The sequence below is a fragment of the Plecotus auritus genome (assembly GCF_963455305.1).
Source record: "Plecotus auritus genome assembly, chromosome: 13".
NCBI classification, from domain to species: Eukaryota; Metazoa; Chordata; class Mammalia; order Chiroptera; family Vespertilionidae; genus Plecotus; species Plecotus auritus.
In genome coordinates, this window is record NC_137779.1 from 12,602,280 (window position 1) to 12,622,601 (window position 20,322).

A 20,322-nucleotide genomic window follows, 5' to 3' on the forward strand; every position below is an offset into this window, starting at 1 on the left:
AAAAAAAAAAAAAAGTTGTGTGACCCTCAGACATGTCACAGCTTCTTGGAGCCTTAGTTTTCTAACCTTTTTTTAAAAAAGATATTTTTATTGATTCCAGAGAGGAAGGGAGAGGGAGATAGAAACATCAATGATGAGAATCATTGATTGGCTGCCTCCTGCACACTCCCTACTGGGGATCAAGCCCACAACCTGGGCATGCGCCCTTGACCAGAATTGAACGTCAGTTTGCAGGCCAACGCTCTATCCACTGAGCCAAACTGGCTAAGGCAGTTTGCTAACCTCTTGAGTGGGATTCCCATGAGTCAAATCAAGTCACAAGTGGAAAATACAGTCACTGCACTAAGCAACAGCAAAGCAAATGGCAGTATTGTTATTAAACACTGCCATCTCTTTAATGATACGCTTTATAAAAAGTGAAACTCTGGGTCTATACCAGTCCAAAATATTCTAAGACATTCAGAATTCTGTTGCACGTTAACTAAATCTAAACGCCCTTTGGTATTTTAGATTTTAAGCAAGTAAACCATTGAGGAACTGCATGATGAAAGTACTCCTAAGTCAAGGGTAGTTATGCAATCCACTGCAAGAAACCTTATAGAATACTGATTAGCGCCAGTTTTTTGTGCTGAGGTAGAATAGAACAAAGAGGCAGGCTGTTTTTTTAATAGAAAACATTTTAAATCAAATCACTTAAGGGAAAATAAAAAGCACAAAAAAATTTATTATGGACTCTATTTTATACTTAGTTTGAAATCTGATTTGCTGCCAAAACTTTAAAACCAAAGAAATTTTTAAAGGTTACAATTGCACACTGCTTACTTTTATGGATAGAAAGGTCTATTCTGAGGAATCTAAAGCTTTCAGGCTAAGTTTAAAGTTTGCTGGGGGAATACTAAACAGGTAACATGAAATTTCTTTTCTCTCCCCCAAATCATCAGCTTTTAGCCAACTTGCTTTTAGCCTATTTGTCCAAACTTTTCTGGTTCCAAGGAACGAGAACTTAGGTAGCTCAAACTCTGCATCTACAAGAGGAACCCCAAACTAGGAAGCTTACCACTTGAGAGACAGAACACCTCAATCTGTTTTAAACACCTGCTCATTCATTCTAAACCTGGGTTTGGACTATAGAAAGAGTTGGGGGTATCTGTATCTAAAAATCATCAACTTAAATTTGACAAGATAAAGATTCAGAGGGTTTAACTGTATTAAAACAAAAACAATTTCCAATGCTAAAGAAATATTTTTCAAAACCTGGACATAAGACCAAGAGGATGACCACATGTCCTTCCTTTCAGTGTCACTCAGAGGTATTACCTAACGGGCCCACTAAAGATTCCGTGTTCTAGAAAAATTAAGTGTTTCACTAAGCTATTTATTAATAAGGCCTCCTGTAAAGTTGTGGATTTGTGGCCTGTAGAAAATATAACATAGTAGTTTTATTGCCCCAAAGAATATTAACCAGTTTTTGTAATCTAACATATAGCAATTCTAATTTACTTGAGCACTTCCTCAAATGCTCTTGGTAAACCATTTGACCATTTTAATGATTCCTTCATTAATTAACAAGCCAGACAGAATCTTTGACGTGTCCACTAAATATTTGAGTTGTGCACCTTTTAGAAAATTATAATTTCATTTCTACAATACTGTTTACATAAAATTTATGAGAACTGAATTATATGTAAGAATTTAATTCAGCTGTATCATTATTATATTTCTTTAGTTCTTATTTTTCTAAGAGCAGTTTTGAACAATTTTTTTCACCCAAGTGATGGTGAGACAACCTAAGAAAGGAAGGATAAAAGAGAACTAAGTGAAAGGCAATTATTTAGTTTTCAAGAAGAAAGCATGTCTCATTCAGTGTGCAATGGAAATATCAATTAGAATTTTAAGTAGGTAGGTAACTAGCCACTTTATAGAACACTTTTCCTTTGAAGCTTATCTGTTAACATACATATACTTAAGGACAGAGGAGCAGGGAAATAAATTGACATTTAGACTGCCTATAGTTATTTCTTCGATACAAGTACATCAGCCATACAGATATTTTTACTTCATGAAATAGTTTTAGAAATTAAATGATTAATTTCCTCTGAAGTATTAGAAATTACTTTGGGCTCACAGGACCCAATCTGTTTAAGGCACATAAAAAGGGATCAAATTATAAGAAAAGATTTGATGGCACAGGGGGCATATTCTTAGGATGAATAAACGATTAACAGGAAAGGTTCTTAAATTACTCCCACTTACCCTGCAGACTGACATCTGGTTTGTTGTAAGTGTACCAGTCTTGTCTGAGCAGATCACAGAAGTACAGCCAAGGGTTTCCACGGAAGGGAGGCTTCGAACAATAGCATTTTTCTTTGCCATTCTGCGAGTTCCGAGGGCCAGGCAGGTGGTGATGACAGCAGGCAAACCTTCAGGAATGGCTGCTACAGCCAGGGCCACTGCAATTTTAAAGTAGTAAATAGCACCTCTGATCCAGGAGCCTCCGTGAACTGGGTCATTGAAGTGCCCAATGTTTATCATCCAAACTGCGATGCAAATAAGGGAGATGACTTTGGAAAGCTGTTCCCCAAACTCATCTAGTTTTTGCTGGAGGGGTGTTCTCTCCTGTTCCGTTGCCACCATTTCATCCCGGATCTTGCCAATTTCAGTGAAAACTCCAGTTGCCACCACCACTCCCATGGCTTTGCCAGCAGCAATGTTTGTACCCTAGGACGGAAACAGGAGAACTGGGTTACAATATTAACAACACTCCCAACCTAAATGCTGACTAGTAAACTCAGATTGGTGTGGATCTTTAGAGAACCAGCCACCCAACTTTGATAATGAGCAGTAACTCACGCAGGCAGTGTGATTCACTTCTCCCTGCTGCTCATTTCATGTGGTACCTACTCTCCTCAGAGCAGCTCACCCACCTGGATCTCTATTCACAACACGGAACCTGGCTTGCAGACTAGCTTTGGGCTGGAGCAGGGCTCTAACCCCTCTGAGTTCTCAATTATTTCAAACTCTATATAGTTCTAAACCCTAAGCATTCTCTCCACCTCTGGCTCCAAGTCAACCACCCCTATTTTCATCACCAATTATAAGGGCAACCATTACCATGGCTACCTTGACAACTTCCACTCCAGCCAGTGCATCCCAAAATCAGTGAACTCAAGTATGAGAGCTGTCTCCACACCCCACTAAATTCCTAGTGTTGGAATGATATGGCTCCATTATTTTCATTGTAACTTGAGAGTACTTTACTTTGGGTATTTAAGCTCCCATATGAACACACAAAAGCCCACCACTTGAAACAGTATTTCAATCCAAACAAATTATAAATTTCCAAACTTTTTATTTTGGAAAAAATATATATATTTTTTCTTTTTAAGAGAGAGCGGAAGGGCGGGGGAGAGACACAGCGATTGGTTGCTTCCCTCACATCCCGACCAGGGCTGGGGATAGAGCCTACAACTAAGGTACATTGCCCCTAACTGGAATTGAACCCAGGACCCTTCAGTCCGAGGGCCAATGCTCTATCCACTAAGCCAGTGGTTGGCAAACCGCGGCTCGCGAGCCGCGGTTTGCTGCTGTTGACTAATGAGTTTGCCGACCACTGACATAGACTCTCGATTCCAATAATTACAAGCTGTTGTTGTTCCTTGTGATTAAGCCCCTATCCCAGTGGTCGGCAAACTCATTAGTCAACAGAGCGGCAAACCGTGGCGAGCCACAGTTTGCTGAACACTGCACTAAGCCAACCTGACTAGGGCTATTTTGAAAATATTTCGCAGAAAAACTGTAATAGTAAATGAACAGCCATTTGACTTTTCACCCAGACTCACTCATTATTAATGGTTTGCCACATTTGTTTCTCTCTAAACACACACTTTTTTATTGTGAATTTGTACAGATTCCATCCACATCATCTTTCAAAACATCCTTTTTATTATAAGTCTTTTCCAAAGAAATCTACTTTTCTACTAGGTTTAAAGATAAAGAGTTTAAAGATACCTGACCTGATCTTTTAATTTTAATTCTCAAAAACTTGCCAGTTTAGTACTGGCTGGTGTGGCTCGGTTGGTGAGTGTCACCCCATGCACCGAAGGGTGGCAGGTTCGATTCCTGGTCTGGGCACATAACCAGGTTGTGGGTTCAAACCCTGCTCAGGGAGCATATGGGAAGTAACCAACAGATGTCTCTCTGTGTAACCAATAGATGTCTCTCTGTCTCTCTCCCTCCCTTACTCTCTCTCTAGAATAAATAAAAAATATATCCTCGGGTGAGAATTGAAAAAAGCCTTGCCAATTAAAACAAGACAGCTAGGTCACATATCCCACCATTAAGATTTTTTCTGACAGCTGAGCTTGACCATAAGACTGGTTATGCTTTGGAATTATAGCCAACACTTTCTAAAATATGACCACTGAAGGTAGGCAGTGGGGAAAAAAATAGCATCAGCAGACTTAAAACTCTGAGAATGTCTTAAAAATAAACAAAAAAGACCCAAAGAAACGAATGATAAAGTACTTACAGAAAAGAGCATGTTCTTCTTATCTTGGTTGACAGCCCGTGGGTCAGGGACGGGGTCAGTGTGCTTGATGACAGAGACAGATTCACCTAAGCATGTTGAGAGACAGAGGAATGGTTAGATCTGTATAATCCATGCCTGGAACCTGGGAACCCTCATCCACTCCTGCCACTGCCTCTCTCAAGAAAAGGGATAAAAGGGCCAATTCATTCCAAGGAGGTAAACTAGTAAAATTTAGTAATAGAAATTAATTTCAGAGCCATGTCAGGATTAAAATACATATAATTTCAAAATAAAGGAACTCAATTTTGAAGTAAAATCCCAGCCAATGACCTTTATTTTCTGGGTAACTATATATACACACTCCAATACTTTTTTTTTTTTGCTTTTAAGGTGCAAGTATATTTACTTTTAGAGGATTGAACAAGCTGTAGATACATTATGAATAGTGAAGATCACCCACTGGGAAACCTGTTGTTGTTCAGTAATGTCAGAGATGAGAAGTGAAAACATTTTTTAGAAACATTTGCATGTACTAAACCAGAGTGTTCTATTTCAATAAAACAAAGCTGAAAAATAGCAATCAGCAGTTGCAATAAAAAAAGCATATGGTAGCCCTCGCAAGTGTGCTCAGTGGTTAAGAGTGTCAGCCCACACACCGAAGGGTTGCAGGTTCAATTCCCGATGGGGTTGGGGCATGTGCAGGAGGCAACCAGTAGATGTTTCTCTCTCCCCATCCTGCCCTCCTATCCACTCTCTAAAAATCAATGGGAAAAATATCCTGGGGTGAGGATTAAAAAAAAAGGAAGCACAAATGTCTAGCTGAATTTGGTTTCAGTTTTACTTAATAATACTTATAAAATATATAATCAGGTTCTATCTGAGTAAAATATATCTCCAATTGTCCATTCAAATGTCAGGTATTAAACTTCACTACCAATATTTGACAAAAATATGATTCCTCAATGTTGCCTAAAACTATAGTGTAAGTATTCAACAAAAAATTACATTCAAGAAAGTATGATGTTTTAAAATGGTAATTATTTCTGTAGGCACACTATGAGAATTTCATACATACAACCTAATTTCCCAACATTTTATGTCTTAATCAGCTTCCAGCTTGTTGCTGCTAATGGAAGTTTTAGTAGTTAAGCTATTCATGAACAAAAAATACAGAACCCAGGTTAGTTACATCACCACCTCTATGATATCAGTTACTTTTCAAAACTGATCATTAGATAAATCTTGATAATCTTTGGATTTTATATTTATTTTCTATTTAATTCAGGTTAGCATTGTGTTTAAGTTAATCTTCTAACCACCTCACTTCCGGTTAACATGCCCTCCACCCTATTCTGTGCCTTTAGCAAACAAAAATGGGGAAATGTTCCAAACAATCCCAAATCTAAGTGTGCAAACTAGGCTGTAAAACATTCACTATTTTGGGGGTGCTAACTTCTGTTAATTGTACATTTGATTATTGTAAAGTATGTTAGATGCCAGATTAGCATTCATAGAATGAAAAAAAATTACAGTTCTAGAGCCCTTTTTACCAGCCTGGAAAAAGAAGACTAAATAAAGAATTGAGCCCTAGCTAATTTGGCTCAATGGATAAAGCGTTGGCCTGAGGACCAAAGGATCTCGGGTTCAATTCTGGTCAAGGGCATGTACCTTGATTGCAGGCTCCTCCCTGGCCTGAGTTGAGGCTCATGCAGGAGGCAACCAATCGATGTGTTTCTCTCACATCGATGTTTCTCTCTGTCTTTCCCTCTCTCTTCCACTCTCCCTAAAAATCAATGGAAAAATATCCTCGGTGAGGATTAACAACAACAAAACAAAAGAAACTGAACCACTTTCCACAAAACAGACAACACTTCTACTGTAAGATTAACCTCTGCTAATGAGAGAATTTGTAACCTTTTAAAAACAATAAAAACATTATGGTGATTTTTGGTGAAAACCAATTTTTTATAAAATTAAAAGATAGAGGCCTTATAAGATGAAAGCCAAGTTAGTTTTTTTAAAAAATCATACCTTTAAGCCCCATATTGGCAACAAGCCTAACAGATAAAGCTTTAAGAAATAAATAGCTTAATGAGAATTAAGATAGAATATCATAAAGGGAGAGTGGGGCAAGAGTTGACGCTATTAGCATGGTATCTGAGAGAGGCATCAGAAATTCAATGGCCTTCCAATACATGACACTTACCTGTGAGAATTGACTGATCAACTCTTAGAGTAGTAGATTTGATGGAAGTTAACCTTATATCAGCAGGAACTTTGTCACCAACTAATTGGGGAGAAAAAAGGCAGCTAAAATAAGCAACTTTTGCAATCATGTTACATAGAGATAAATGTCTCTAAACACAATTTTTAAAGGAAATAGCCTGTATACAGCACAAATATATAAAAATCTGTTAAAATAAGCAAGATAGTTAACTTATCCTAGGGTAAAAAAAACTTTTGCTGATAAATATAACATTTGAATTACACAAGAAGGAAAAGAATAAACAGTGCCCAGAACTATGTTCAAAATACTGGACTGCACCATCAGTACCAAAGCAACTGAACAATGAAAATAAATGCACAACAGCCTTCCCTTTCTGAAAGGTAACTAAGGTAGTTTTGGAAGTCTTACACAAGGACAGTAAAAAAATTAGAATGAGTAAGTACAGTAGCCCCTAGACCTGCATATGGTATTTTAAAGACCAATACTCTTTTTCCAGATTTATCCCACACACTGAATTGTAACTGTCACTGGTTATATGCAATCTGCCAAAATAGCCATTCTGTCCAAGATTTATTTCATTTATTAAGCCTTCAACTTTGTCGTCCCGCTTACCCCTCCCACCCACCCGCATTTCAGAGCTTTTAAATTCAGGGAGAGTATAATTTGCTTTTTAAACTCCAGTTCATAAAACAACCCTAGGGCCTAGGTAGGTAATGTGGTCACAAGGTAGCACAAAGACTGCCAACATATAATCTCAAGAGGCAAAGATCATCCTTGCATTTGACTGCAGGGATACATTAAGTTCAGGTAAAATTGCTGCTGGAAATGCTTATGCAACAAATAGCAATATTCAAACTGAATAAGCCAGAACCTTTCATTTTAATATACTTCTGTTCATGCTATAAAAAAGTATCCATATCTTAAACTTCAGTGACCTTTAACAGCTAAAATGCCCCATCAAGATGAAAATTTTAAACATAAAAATTTTTTTCTGTGTTATTTCTGGTTATCATAATTAATTTTATCCTGTATGACCCTGAACATGAAAAGAATACAAGTTCAATGATGAGCACATGATCCTAAATGGAAAATTTACTTGAAAATGTTCTTTGAAATCTGTGGCAATTTACATCACAATCCTATGTAAACAATTTCATATGACAGCCCTAGCTCTTATTCTCATAAATCTGCCGCATTTAAGGTCAGCAAATCTAATATTCAAATTGAGGATAAACAACAACAGGACCCAAAAGTACTATCTTGGGCATTTATTTTGCTGTGTTTCAGTGGAAGCTCAAAGAATTTGAAATGGATGGAAAATGTAGGGTTTTTTTTTTTTTTTTAAATATATTTTATTGATTTTTTACAGAGAAGGGAGAGGGATAGAGAGTCAGAAACATCGATGAAAGAGAAACTACTGGGGATGTGCCCACAACCAAGGTACATGCCCTTGACCGGAATCAAACCTGGGACCTTTCAGTCCGCAGGCTGATGCTCTATCCACTGAGCCAAACCAGTTAGGGCGGAAAATGTAGTTTTAAGGCAATAAATGCCAAGGTTAAATTTCTATTTTGGGTAACTCAGTCAACATATTAAGCTATTAGTTTAAGGTGGAATCAATACTATACCCTAGGAAGAGAACCAAGATGGCGGCATAGGTAAACACCTAAACTGCTGCCTCTCACAACCACACCAAAACTACAACTAAAAGACAAAATGTCTATCACCCAGAACCACTGGAAAGCTGGCTGAGTGGAAGTTGTACAACTAGAAGGAAAGAGAAAAGAGCACTGAGACGTGCACAAGCACTGAAAAGCTGAGGTACGCAGGCACGCGAATCGGGCTGGCGGCGGGCAACTGGGTGCGCTGCTTTTTTCAACCCGAAGGGAGACCAGCTTCCAATTACTCTGAACTCCAGTTTCTGGGGAGACGCTGGGGACCCAAACTCCTACGGGGAGAAGCTGGACTGTCTGCCATTGGGTCGGAAAGTGAGGGTGGCTTTCTTGCAGAGGTGCGCGCAGCAATCATTGTTTACTGCGCTGGGGCGCGGGGTGCAGGGACTTGAAAACGGGGAGATGCAGAGCCGGCTGACTGGCAGCCATCACTCTTTGTCACACCCTAGCCTAGTGACTCCCAGAGACCCCACCCCGCACAATCTACAAACCCACCCAAGCTCCAAGCAGCGGCTTTTGCATATAAATGGTCTGCCCTATCACAGCTTAACCTAACAAACTGCAGCTCTGGTCAGACAGCTCCAAAACCTCCAAACCCCAAGCAAAGAGGAGAAAACTGTAGTTCTTGCTATAGCTCCTGCTGGGTGGCCTCAGACAGTAGCTGACCTGCACCCCACTGGAGATCCAGAAGCCAGTGTACCTAGTGGTCAGTGTGAGACACCAGATTTCAACTCCTCACATCCATAAGTGACACATTCAAGAGGCAGACTCAGTGAGCACCAAAGCCCCACTGAAACAAGTCCTGCACCATAAGCGTGTCTCCAGCGCAGCAGTTCTTCCATTATAGACACAGCAGGTCCTCACAGCCACTTGGCCTGGAGGTCAATTCCTCCCAGTGTACCAACAGCAATCAAGGCTTAGCTACACCAAGACTTTGCACTCAGCCCACAAAGGGGTGCACCAAGAGTGTCCACCTCAGGTGATAGGCTGAACCACTGGTCACGTACCACAGAAAACCACTCCAACACAGGGAAGCAGCAAAATGCGGAGACAAACATTTCACGAATTAAAGAAATGGAGGAAAGCAAACTACTGGACATAGAGTTCAAAACCACATTTATAAGAATCTTCTAAAAACCGCCGAGAAACTTGATGAGACCTCCGAGGAGCTTAGTGAAAACTTCAAGGAACTTAATGAGAATGCCAAAAAAATGGAAAAGGACCAGTCAGAAATTAAGCATACACTGTCTGAAATAAAGAATATACAGAAATTCAACTGTAGATCAAAGGACCCCAAGAATCAAACCAAAGATCTGAAATATGAGGAAACAAAAAACACCCAACCAGAAAAACAAAAAGAAAAAAAAGAATCCAAAAATATGAAGATAGTGTAAGGAGCCTCTGGGACAACTTTAAGCGTACCAACATCCGAATTATTGGGGTGCCAGAAGAAGAGAGAGAACAAAATATTGAAAATCTATTAGAAGAAATAATGACAGAAATCTTTCCCTACCTGGTCAAAGAAATAGACTTACAAGTCCAGGAAGCACAGAGAACCCCAAACAAGAGGAATCGAAAGAGGACCACACCAAGACACATCATAATTAAAACGCAAGGGCAAAAGACAAAGACAGAATCTTAAAAGCAGCAAGAGAAGAAGTTACCTACAAGGGAGCACCCATACGACTGTCAGCTGATTTCTCAACAGAAACTATGCAGGCCCGACAGGAGTGGCAAGAAACATTCAAAGTGATGAACAGAAAGAACCTACAACCAAGATTACTCTACCCAGCAAAGCTATCATTCAGAATTGAAGGTCATATAAAGAGCTTCACAGACAAGAAAAAGCTAAAGGAGTTCATCACCACCAAACCAGGGTTATATGAAATGCTGAAGGGTATTCTTTAAGAAGAGGAAGAAGAAAAGGTAAAGATAAAAATTATGAACAACAAAATGACAACAAATACATACCTACCAACAAGTGAATCTAAAAATCAAGTGAATAAAAAATCTGAAGAACAGAATGGACTGGTGAATATAATAAAATCAGGGACATAGAAAGGGAGTGGACTGACAATTCTCAGGGGGAAGGGAGTGTGAGGGGTGTGGGAAGAGACTGGACAAAAATCTTACACCTATGGATTAAGACAGTGGCAGGGGGTAAGGGCATGGGGTGGGGTGGGGAATCAGGTGGAGGGGAGCTATGGGGGAAAAAAAAAAAGAACACCTGTAATAATCTGAACAATAAAGATTTATTTAAAAAAATACTATACACTAGGTGTACTGGTTAATAATGCGGATTTTTTCAATAGATGGAATTACACATATGTTGATATATATATATGTGCGATTTGGTATGTCTGCTATTTTATTGTATTGACAGCAAGCTTCAAAACTTCCATGTCAAATTTGTTGAAGGTGTTAAAATCATAGATATTTTTACACTTAAAAAATGTCGAATTTCGTGCCAAAAAAAAGAGCATTTGCAGAAAGTTTTAATTCATTACTTTATTTTGAAGAAAAAGTTATCATATATTTCGGGAAGCTTATGGTGAATATGCTCCATCTCAAGATACTTGTGAATACTGGTTTAAACACTTTAAAAGTGATGATTCCGATGTGAAAGACAAAGAATGTCCAGGTCAACTGAAAAAGTTTGAAGACCAACCAAATTACAAGCATTTGTACGGAGATGTGTGTCAAACTCAAAAACAACTTGCAGTAAGATTAAACGTTGCTCAGCAAACAATGTCTGATCATTTACAAGCAATGGGCAAGATTTTAAAGGAAGGAAAATGGGTGCCACATCAACTGAATGAAAGACAAATGGAAAACCGAAAAGTCATCAGTGAAATGCTGCTTCAACGGCAAGAAAGAAAGTCTTTTTTGCATCAAATTGTGACTGACGATGAAAAGTGGATTTAATTTGAAAATCCCAAACACAGAAAATCATGGGTTGATCCATGTCAACCATCAACATCGACGGCAAGGCCAAATCACTTCGGAAAGAAGACAATGTTCTGCGTTTGGTGCGATCAGGAAGGTGTGCTGTATTATGAGCTTCTAAAACCAGGTGAAACCATTAACACTGATCGCTACCGACAACAAATAATTTGAACCACGTTTTAATCGTGAAACGACCAGAATGGGCCAGAAGACACGGCAAAGTAATTTTGCTTCATGATGACGCACCATCACACGCTTCAAAACCAGTTAAAGACACGTTAAAAGATCTTGCCTGGGAAGTATTAACCCACCCGCCGTATTCACTAGACCTTGCTCCTTCAGATTACCACTTGTTCCGATCGATGGCACATGCACTTTCTGAGCAGCACTTCACAATGTATGAAGAAGTGGAAAATTGGGTCTCTGAATGGTTTGCCTCAAAACAAGAAAAGTTCTATTGGGACAGTATCCACAAATTACCTGAAAGATGGGGGAAATGTGTAGCTAGCGATGGACATCACTTTGAATAAAGCACTTTTGATGTTTCTCTTGAAATTATCATGTTTTCGTTGATCACAAAATCCGCATTATTAACCGGTACACCTAGTAGATGCAGCATTGAAAATTATACTGGTGCCCTAGCTAGTTTGGCTCAGTGGATAGAGCCTCGGCCTGCGGACTGAAAGGTCCCAGGTTCGATTCCCGTCAAGGGCATGTACCTTGGTTGCGGGCACATCTCCAGTAGGAGGTGTGCAAGAGGCAGCTGATTGATGTTTCTAGCTCTCTATCCCTCTCCCTTCCTTTTTGTAAAAAAAAAAAAAAATCAATAAAATATATTAAAAAATTATACTGGTATTATAAAGAAACCAACTAATCTTCCTCTATAGGTCCATTTAAAAAAAAATATATATATATATATATATATATATATATATATATATTTTTTTTTTAAATATATTTTATTGATTTTTACAGAGAGGAAGGGAGAGGGATAGAGAGTTAGAAACATCGATGAGAGAGAAACATCGATCAGCTGCCTCCTGCACACCCCCTACTGGGGATGTGCCCGCAACCAAGGTACATGCCCTTGACCAGAATCAAACCTGGGACCCTTCAGTCCGCAGGCCGACGCTCTATCCACTGAGCCAAACCGGTTAGGGCTAAAAAATATATTTTTACTGATTTCAGAGAGGGAGAGGGAGAAAGAGAGAGAAACATCGATGAGAGAGTATCACTGAATCGATAGGCTGCCTCCAGCACGCCCCCTACTGGGGATCCAACCGCAACCTCCTGGTTCATAGGTCGAAGCTCAACCTCTGAGCCACAGCGGTCAGGCCTCTATAGGTCCATTTTATTAACATGAAGGCTGTCTCTTTGTTGCACAGAAATTACACTGATATACATTTAATTGTTGGCCAAATACTTAGGAATGCCTCAAATGTCAAATGCTAGTGAAACAAATGACCTAGGAAGCCCTTAAAAAACTAACCTCTATGCTTCTTCCATCGTACAACAGCCATTCTAATTGGGAGGTAATTAAATATTTAAGAATTAAAAGAAAAAGATGGTCTAGGGGCCTTTTATAAACTACAGAATCTCAGGACCTGCTCTTTAAGAGTCTAGTTCAATGCATTTTGTGCGAGGTCCAAGAATCCACATTTTAAAAAGTTTTCCAAACACACTATAAAATTAATATAAGAAAACAAAATCAAGTATAACTGGGGTCATAGAACCTATGAAAGGCTTGTTTAGAACAACCTTCACTATGTGCTGGTTTTCATGTGCCAACTATTCCAGCTCTAGGACAAGAAGACCCAAAGCCCCCCACACTTGGACAATGTAGACCTTACAGTTTTATTTACATTTCTCCTTCTATTTGAAACAGATCTTTGTGGATAGGTACTGAAGAAGCATAAATCCAAACTGATCATAGAAACCTGTAATATTCTAGTATTCTCTTAGCTAGAAAAAAAACCCCATGTCATCTTGACCAGCCCATGTCTTCATTTCAGACAGGAAATTAAAGTTAAGAAGTAAAAGGAGTCTTGCCTAAGGAGCCTCAATTAATGAAAGACTTTCTTTAACTTGCTGTGTAACTCTGCTTCATGATTTTTTAAGAGTCTATTTAGGTTTGAATCTATCAGGAAGTAAGTTCTCTAAGGAAGTAAAAGATCCATGAAAGTAAAGATTCAACGAATATGTCCTGACTGGGGATCCAACTGCAACCTCCTGGTTCATAGGTCAAACTAAGACATAATTTTCCTTTGTCTGCAGGCTTCTGTGAATTTCAGACAGAGGGTTTTGTGCGTGAGTAGGCAGTGCTGTTCTGATGATTATATCCAGTGCTATTTCCCTGATGGGGCAAGTCAATGTCCTTAGGGCAAGTGGTAGTGGAAAATTCTTACTCTTGCCAAGGAGATGTTCTGCAATTTTTTCCTCCAGAACCTTTCTTCTCTGTCTCTTGGGTTCAGCAGTGTAATAAAATAATAAATTCTGTTACAAACCTTCCATTTGTTTAACATTTGACACTTTTCAAATTCAGCCCTTGGCTTCTTAAGTCCTTAGATCTTTAACCTGCTATCACAATAGAGAGAGATCCACTCTGGACAAAATCTTCAATGTATACTTTATGCTAGTTTACCAAGAATGCAAATAAAAGTTAAAGGAAATTATTACTTTGTCACATTTTAGAATTGAACACAAGCTTTATCTTAAAATCTCGAAAGGAGTGTTTATAAGCCATGATACTTAAACTTTGTTGATAACTATGTCGAAAATAAATACTGGTGTTAAAATCAGTAGAAAAGGCCTTTTTATAAATTTTTAAAAAGGCCTTTTTTAAAAAAAATTTTTATGTAAGAAAAAATCGAATTTATTTGGTAGCAAATTCCACCAAAGTTATTCAAATCTTTTCTAAGAAAAAACTATATGTAAGATTAGAAATTACCTATTGTTTTTTAGTTTAAATGGGTCCCAGAAAAGGCAAGTCATAATAGAATTAACCTAAATTACTTAAACATTTGACTATGACTCAAACATTTTCACTATGTTTCCAATGTGAGCCATAAATTTTGCAGATAGGCAGAGTGAATGAAATCCTTTACTTGAGAAGCCCTACTTGCCTACTTAAAACTATTTCCAGGCCTCAGCACGAGCAGGGAAGGAACATTACAAATTGCCATAGTATATTAAGTTTGCTCCCAATCTGGGTTTTTTGTGGGGGTTGGAGGGATACTATCTATGATGAGATTCATTTTTTTTAAAACACACAATGTGATATCATCTTGTTAAAAATCGTTCAATAGCTTCTTCTTACTTACTATACTTGAAATAAAGTGCTACTAAAATTGGCATGGGCCCTGAGCAAGGATGGCACGCAAATTTGTGACTGGTTGTTCCACCCCTGTTCGGTAAATTTGCATATAAGCCTTTTATTATATAGGATGCTATATGGTGAATATCTCTGGGCACTTAGATTACTTCTGGAGAATAGATTCATAGGAGCAGAATTTTCCTTCAAGTATATACTTCCACCAAATTTCTATCCCTGTCATTTACCCACATTTTCAATCCTATATTTTTCTGAGCACTGCTAATACCAAGCACTTTATTTTTCATTTTTTTTAAAAAATATATTTTATTGATTTTTTACAGAGAGGAAGGGAGAGGGACAGAGAGCTAGAAACATCGATGAGAGAGAAACATCGATCAGCTGCCTCCTGCACACCCCCCACTGGGGATGTGCCCGCAACCAAGGTACACGCCCCTGACCGGAATCGAACCCAGGACCCTTCAGTCCGCAGGCCGACGCTCTATCCACTGAGCCAAACCGGCCAGGGCAAGCACTTAATTCTCTTATCTTCAAAATAAAGGTTTTACATGTTTACAGTCAAATCTGGTGTCTTGGTGCTTTTGTGTAACACTTAGGAAACGTATTCCATTTGTATCACATCATTTCTTCTAATTTTTCCAAAATGTTAATCATAGTGGCAAGGATGAAAAGGTTGGCACTTAACTGGTGCTGTAACCACCACTGAGTCAGGGGGAGTGGGGAGGAGAGGATTACAGGAGATTAGGAAATGCCAGCTGCATGAAATTCAGGTTAGGTTTCAAGATCAACTGGTCCATCATGATCTCATGGTCAGGGAGACCTTCCCGAGTTTCTCATTGTTCTTAATGTCTTAGCTACGCTGATAGTGCTGAATGAAGACCTCAAAACTCTCTGCTTCTGATATATCCACATGATTTCTGTTTTAGACCATTGGCTCTTCAGCTCATATACAAGTTCTTAAGAACTTACAACTTGTAAAACAGAGATATAACTTACAGGAATGACTGGGGATCCAACTGCAACCTCCTGGTTCATAGGTCAAAAAATAAGCAAAACAATGATTTGTCTATCATTTAGATACAGATGTCACAGATCTACATCTCTAAGGAGCCCTGTTCTTCCATCCTTCTCATTGTGAAACAACTGCATATGGGGAAAAAGCAAGAGAACAAACCTGCTCACCTCCTTCTTTGGCCATACACCTTTGCTTCTACTTCTCATCAATGTGTATCATTTCAGGAACTGCTAAAACTGTTAGTGTTTTCAGCAACACGATGTAAATCACTTACCCAGACTATAGTTTACTTAATTACTGTTTAACCTGTACTTCCTCCCACATCCCAAAGATGTGCACAGTAGGTGAATTGGCCTATCTAAATTGTCCCAGTCTGGCCCTAGCTGGTTTGGCTCAATGGATAGAGCCTGCGGACTGAAGGGTCCCAGGTTCAATTCCGGCCAAGGGCACATGCCTGGGTTGCGGGCTCGGTCCCCAGTAGGGGTCGTGCAAGAAGCAGCCAATCAATGATTCTCTCTCATCATTGATGTTTCTATCTCTCTCTCCCTCTTCCTTCTTCTCTAAAATCAATAAAATACATTTAAAAAATAAATAAATAAAAAATAAATTGTCCCAGGCTGAAAGATGTGAGTGTGAGTGTACCCTGTGATGGAAGGGCCTCCTGTCAAAAATTGGTTCTCTCCTTGAACCCTGAAAACCTAAAATGAAATAAGTGGGTTGGAAAATAATGATCACTTGTTTTTATGAATCTTTCTTAAATGTATTCTCTACCACAGCTCATATTTCAACGTTTCATACTAGAAGTGTTTTGGGCCTTTATTTAGGAGTTTGGTGATTTAAAAAAATTTTTTGTTGATTTCAAAGAGAGAAATGAGAGAGGGAGAGAAGGAAAGAAGCATCAATGATGAAATTACTGATTGGCTGCCTCCTGCACATCCCCTACTGGGGCTTGAGCTTGCAACCGGGCATGCAGGAGGCAACCAATTGATGTGTTTCTCTCATATCAATATTTCTGTCTTTCCCTCTCTCTTCCACTCTCTATCTTGGGTGAGGATTAAAAAAAACAAACAAGTGGAATTGCTGGATCATATGGTATACTTCATTTTTAAAAAAATATATATTTCTTTATTGATTTCAGAGAGGAAGGGAGAGGGATAAAGAGATAGAAACATCAATGATGAGAGAGAATCATCAATTGGCCGCCTCCTGCACGGCCCCCACTGGGGGTGAAGCCCACTACCACGGCATGTGTCCTTGGCTGGAATTGAACCTGGGACCCCTCAGTCAGCAGGCCGACGCTCTATCCACTGAGCCAAACCAGCTAGGGCGATATACTTCATTTTTAAAAACCAAACAGAATCCTGGGGAGAAAGGCAATGAAACTCGTAAAACTGCATATAAGATTTTGAGTGTGTCTTGGAATTTATATATTTCATTAATTCTCAAAGGAACTGTGATCAGACAGAAAGACAAATAATTAAGTGCTACTTCTCTAGACCTTTGCCTTCTCAAAATACGGTCCACCTGGGAGGTTGGTACAAACCTAGATATTCAGAACCCACTCTAGACTTACAGAATCAAAATCTAAACTTTAACAAATTCCCGTGCACATAAAGTTAGAGAACAGTGCTTCAGGTAGCTGGCCAAAATTGAAGGCCTGTTTTTGTTAGTTTGTTGTAAAAACAGCCCTTGAGCCCAGCTGGTGTGGTTCAGTGGATTGAGCGTCATCCCATGGACTGAGAGCCCGGGGTTTGATTCCCGGCAAGGGCACACGCCTGGGTTGCAGGCTAGATCCCATAAGATAGGGGGCATGCAGGAGGCAGACGGTCAATTATTCTCTCTCATCATTGATGTTTCTATCTCTCCCTCTCCCTTCCTTTCTTAAATTAAAAAAAAAAAAAAAAAGATTGTGCCATTCCTAGCACTAGCCGGTTTGGCTCAGTGGATAAAAGTTGGCCTGTGGACTGAAGGGTCCTTGGTTCGATTCTGTTCAAAGGCCTGTACCTCAGTTGCAGGCTCCTCCCTGACTGGGGGCCTCGTGCGGGAGGCAATCAATCTAGGTGACTCTCTCACATCAATATTTCTTTGTCTTTCCCTCTCTCTTCCATTCTAAAAAAAATGGAAAAATATCCTTGGGTAAGGATTAACAAAAAAAAATAATAAATTTTAAAAAAGAAAGGTAGACTGTGCCATTCCTATCACTTACATAATCTTAAACTAGGATTCCCTCCAGAGTATACAACAGGACAGAAGTCATCTGAGGATATTTATGTACTTGTGCTATTCGTCAACTCTGGGTTACCAAGATACATGAAGTTTGTTTCAAACAGTCCTTAAAACAGTGGCTTTGAGAAGTCAATAAATAATCTCCTACCCCTGGGGCATATACTGAAACCTCCAAAATTCTAAATTTAACACTTTATGATATCATAAACTTGATTTACTTTGATAACATTAGTAGATAATACAGAAAGTTTAAAAACACTGATGTTCGTTTCTCAAAAAATTACACCTGATTTTACTACTATGGTTTCCATCCATACAGACCAACATTTCCCTGGTATTATGATAATACAAAATTACTGTGGCTTCAGAAGACAAAAATGTGGGTAACTTTCTCCATATTTTTATTTGCCAAATCAATTTTATTTGGCTCCTATATTCTAGATACTTCTAAGGTTTACCTAAGCATCTGCTATGCATGCTTACACAATGTCTCCTTAGAAAGGTTATTAGCTGGTATAGCAATCTAAAATTTCATTTCCTTAACTCCCTACATCTCCCCCTCAAAACACCACTTAGTCCAGTCTAGCCTTCAGAAAGTTCAGCAGAACCCAGAACCATCATATCATGTCTTCCTAAAGCTTGCAAAAAGAACTTTATTACCTAAAGTTAGGAGATGATCCTTACATCCAAAAATTACCATAAAAAGATCTCTTTCTGAAAGTATTAAAATAGCAGCTCCAAACGTGCTTTCATCTTCAAAATAGTTCACAATATTCTCCAGTGTTTCAATCCATCACAGAGAACATGCCACACTTAATTTCATAATTTAAATAAAAGTATAAAAATTACCATGTCTAAAAGCACAATTCAAGCTACTACTTATCCAGGCTATGTAGAGTAAGACTGACAAGAAATAATTTAGATCTACATTTAGAATTGAAGTTCATTTCTATAGTTTCACAGAACTGAATTATTGAGCTAAATGCCAAATTGCAGGGTCAGTTAGATTACTAATCCTAAGAAAAGTAGAAGTTAAAAAACTCCAACTTGTATAGTCTTAAAGTCTTCATAAAATAAACACCTCACAATGTTTTTCCAAAATATTCCATATAATTCAGTGTAAGTGCCTTAGGGTTGGGAATCTTACCCAATTCAATGATCCACCAGGCCTACTAATCCAGCAAAACTGTCATGTCTAACTTGGATATAAATATACAGTCACCACAAAACATCACCAAAACAGACCAAATAAGAGTACACTGACAACCTAAAAATTAAAATTATGACCAGGTTTCTTCAACATGATAAATGAAACCCACAGCCAACATCACACTTCGTGGTAGAAGACTGAATGCTTTCCCCTACGATCAGAAACAAGACAAGGATGTCTACTCTTGCCACTTTCATTCAACGCTAGAGGCCCGGAGCACAGATTCGTCCGGGGCAGTTGTCGGCAAACTGCGGCTCGCGAGCCACATGCGGCTCTTTGGCCCCTTGAGTGTGGCTCTTCCACAAAATACCACGGCCTAGGCGAGTCTATTTTGAAGAAGTGGCGTTAGAAGTTTAAAAAATTTGGCTCTCGAAAGAAATTTCAATCGTCGTACTATTGATATTTGGCTCTGCTGACTAATGAGTTTGCTGACCACTGGTCCAGGGCGTGTCGGGGCCATCTCACCCAGTCCCAATCGGGGCGATGGGGGCTGTCTCGCCCAGTCCTGATCAGGGCCTATCAGCCGGGGAGGGACCGTGTAAGGTTGGCCAGTTAGGGAGAGACTTCGGGAGGGCTCCAGGGTGTGTCCAGCCTGTCTCGCCCAGTCCCGATTAGCCAGACCCCAGCAGCAAGTTAACCTGGTTGGATGTCTGTCCCCCAGTGCACCTCATAGCAACTGGTCGAATGAAAAGTTGGACACTTAGCATATTAGGCTTTTATTATATAGAATTTTACTGGAGATTTTAGTGAGGGCACTTAGATAAGAAAAAGGAAGAAAAGGCATCCTGATTGGAAAGATATAAAAAATATGCTTGCGCCCTAACCGGTTTGGCTCAGTGAATAGAGCGTCGGCCTGCGGACTCAAGGGTCCCAGGTTAGATTCCGGTCAAGGGCATGTACCTTGGTTGCGGGCACATACCCAGTGGGGAGTGTGCAGGAGGCAGCTGATCGATGTTTCTAACTCTCTATCTCTCTCCCTTCCTCTCTGTAAAAAATCAGTAAAATATATTTAAAAAAATATATATGTTTGCACATGACATGAACTTCTATATAGAAAATCTTAAGGAACCCCTGAAAAGCTATTAAAACTAGTAAGAGTCAAGGCAAGATTGCAAGGTATAAGATTAATATATAATAATTAATTGTACTTCTGTGTACTAGCAAAG

The 20,322-nt window shown here is 39.1% G+C and overlaps 1 protein-coding gene across 5 annotated transcripts in view; it reads right to left on the bottom strand.

Annotated features, from left to right (window-relative positions):
• Positions 1-20,322, bottom strand: part of ATP2A2 (ATPase sarcoplasmic/endoplasmic reticulum Ca2+ transporting 2) — a 57,579-nt gene that overhangs the window by 15,869 nt on the left and 21,388 nt on the right. For all 5 annotated transcript variants that reach the window (XM_080650616.1, XM_080650619.1, XM_080650618.1 and 2 more), the window contains 3 exons: positions 6,735-6,815; positions 4,529-4,614; positions 2,254-2,718 (listed from right to left, as the gene is read on the bottom strand). In XM_080650616.1, the coding sequence (XP_080506742.1) occupies positions 2,254-2,718; positions 4,529-4,614; positions 6,735-6,815 (632 nt within the window). The remainder of the gene's footprint in view (positions 1-2,253; positions 2,719-4,528; positions 4,615-6,734; positions 6,816-20,322) is intronic.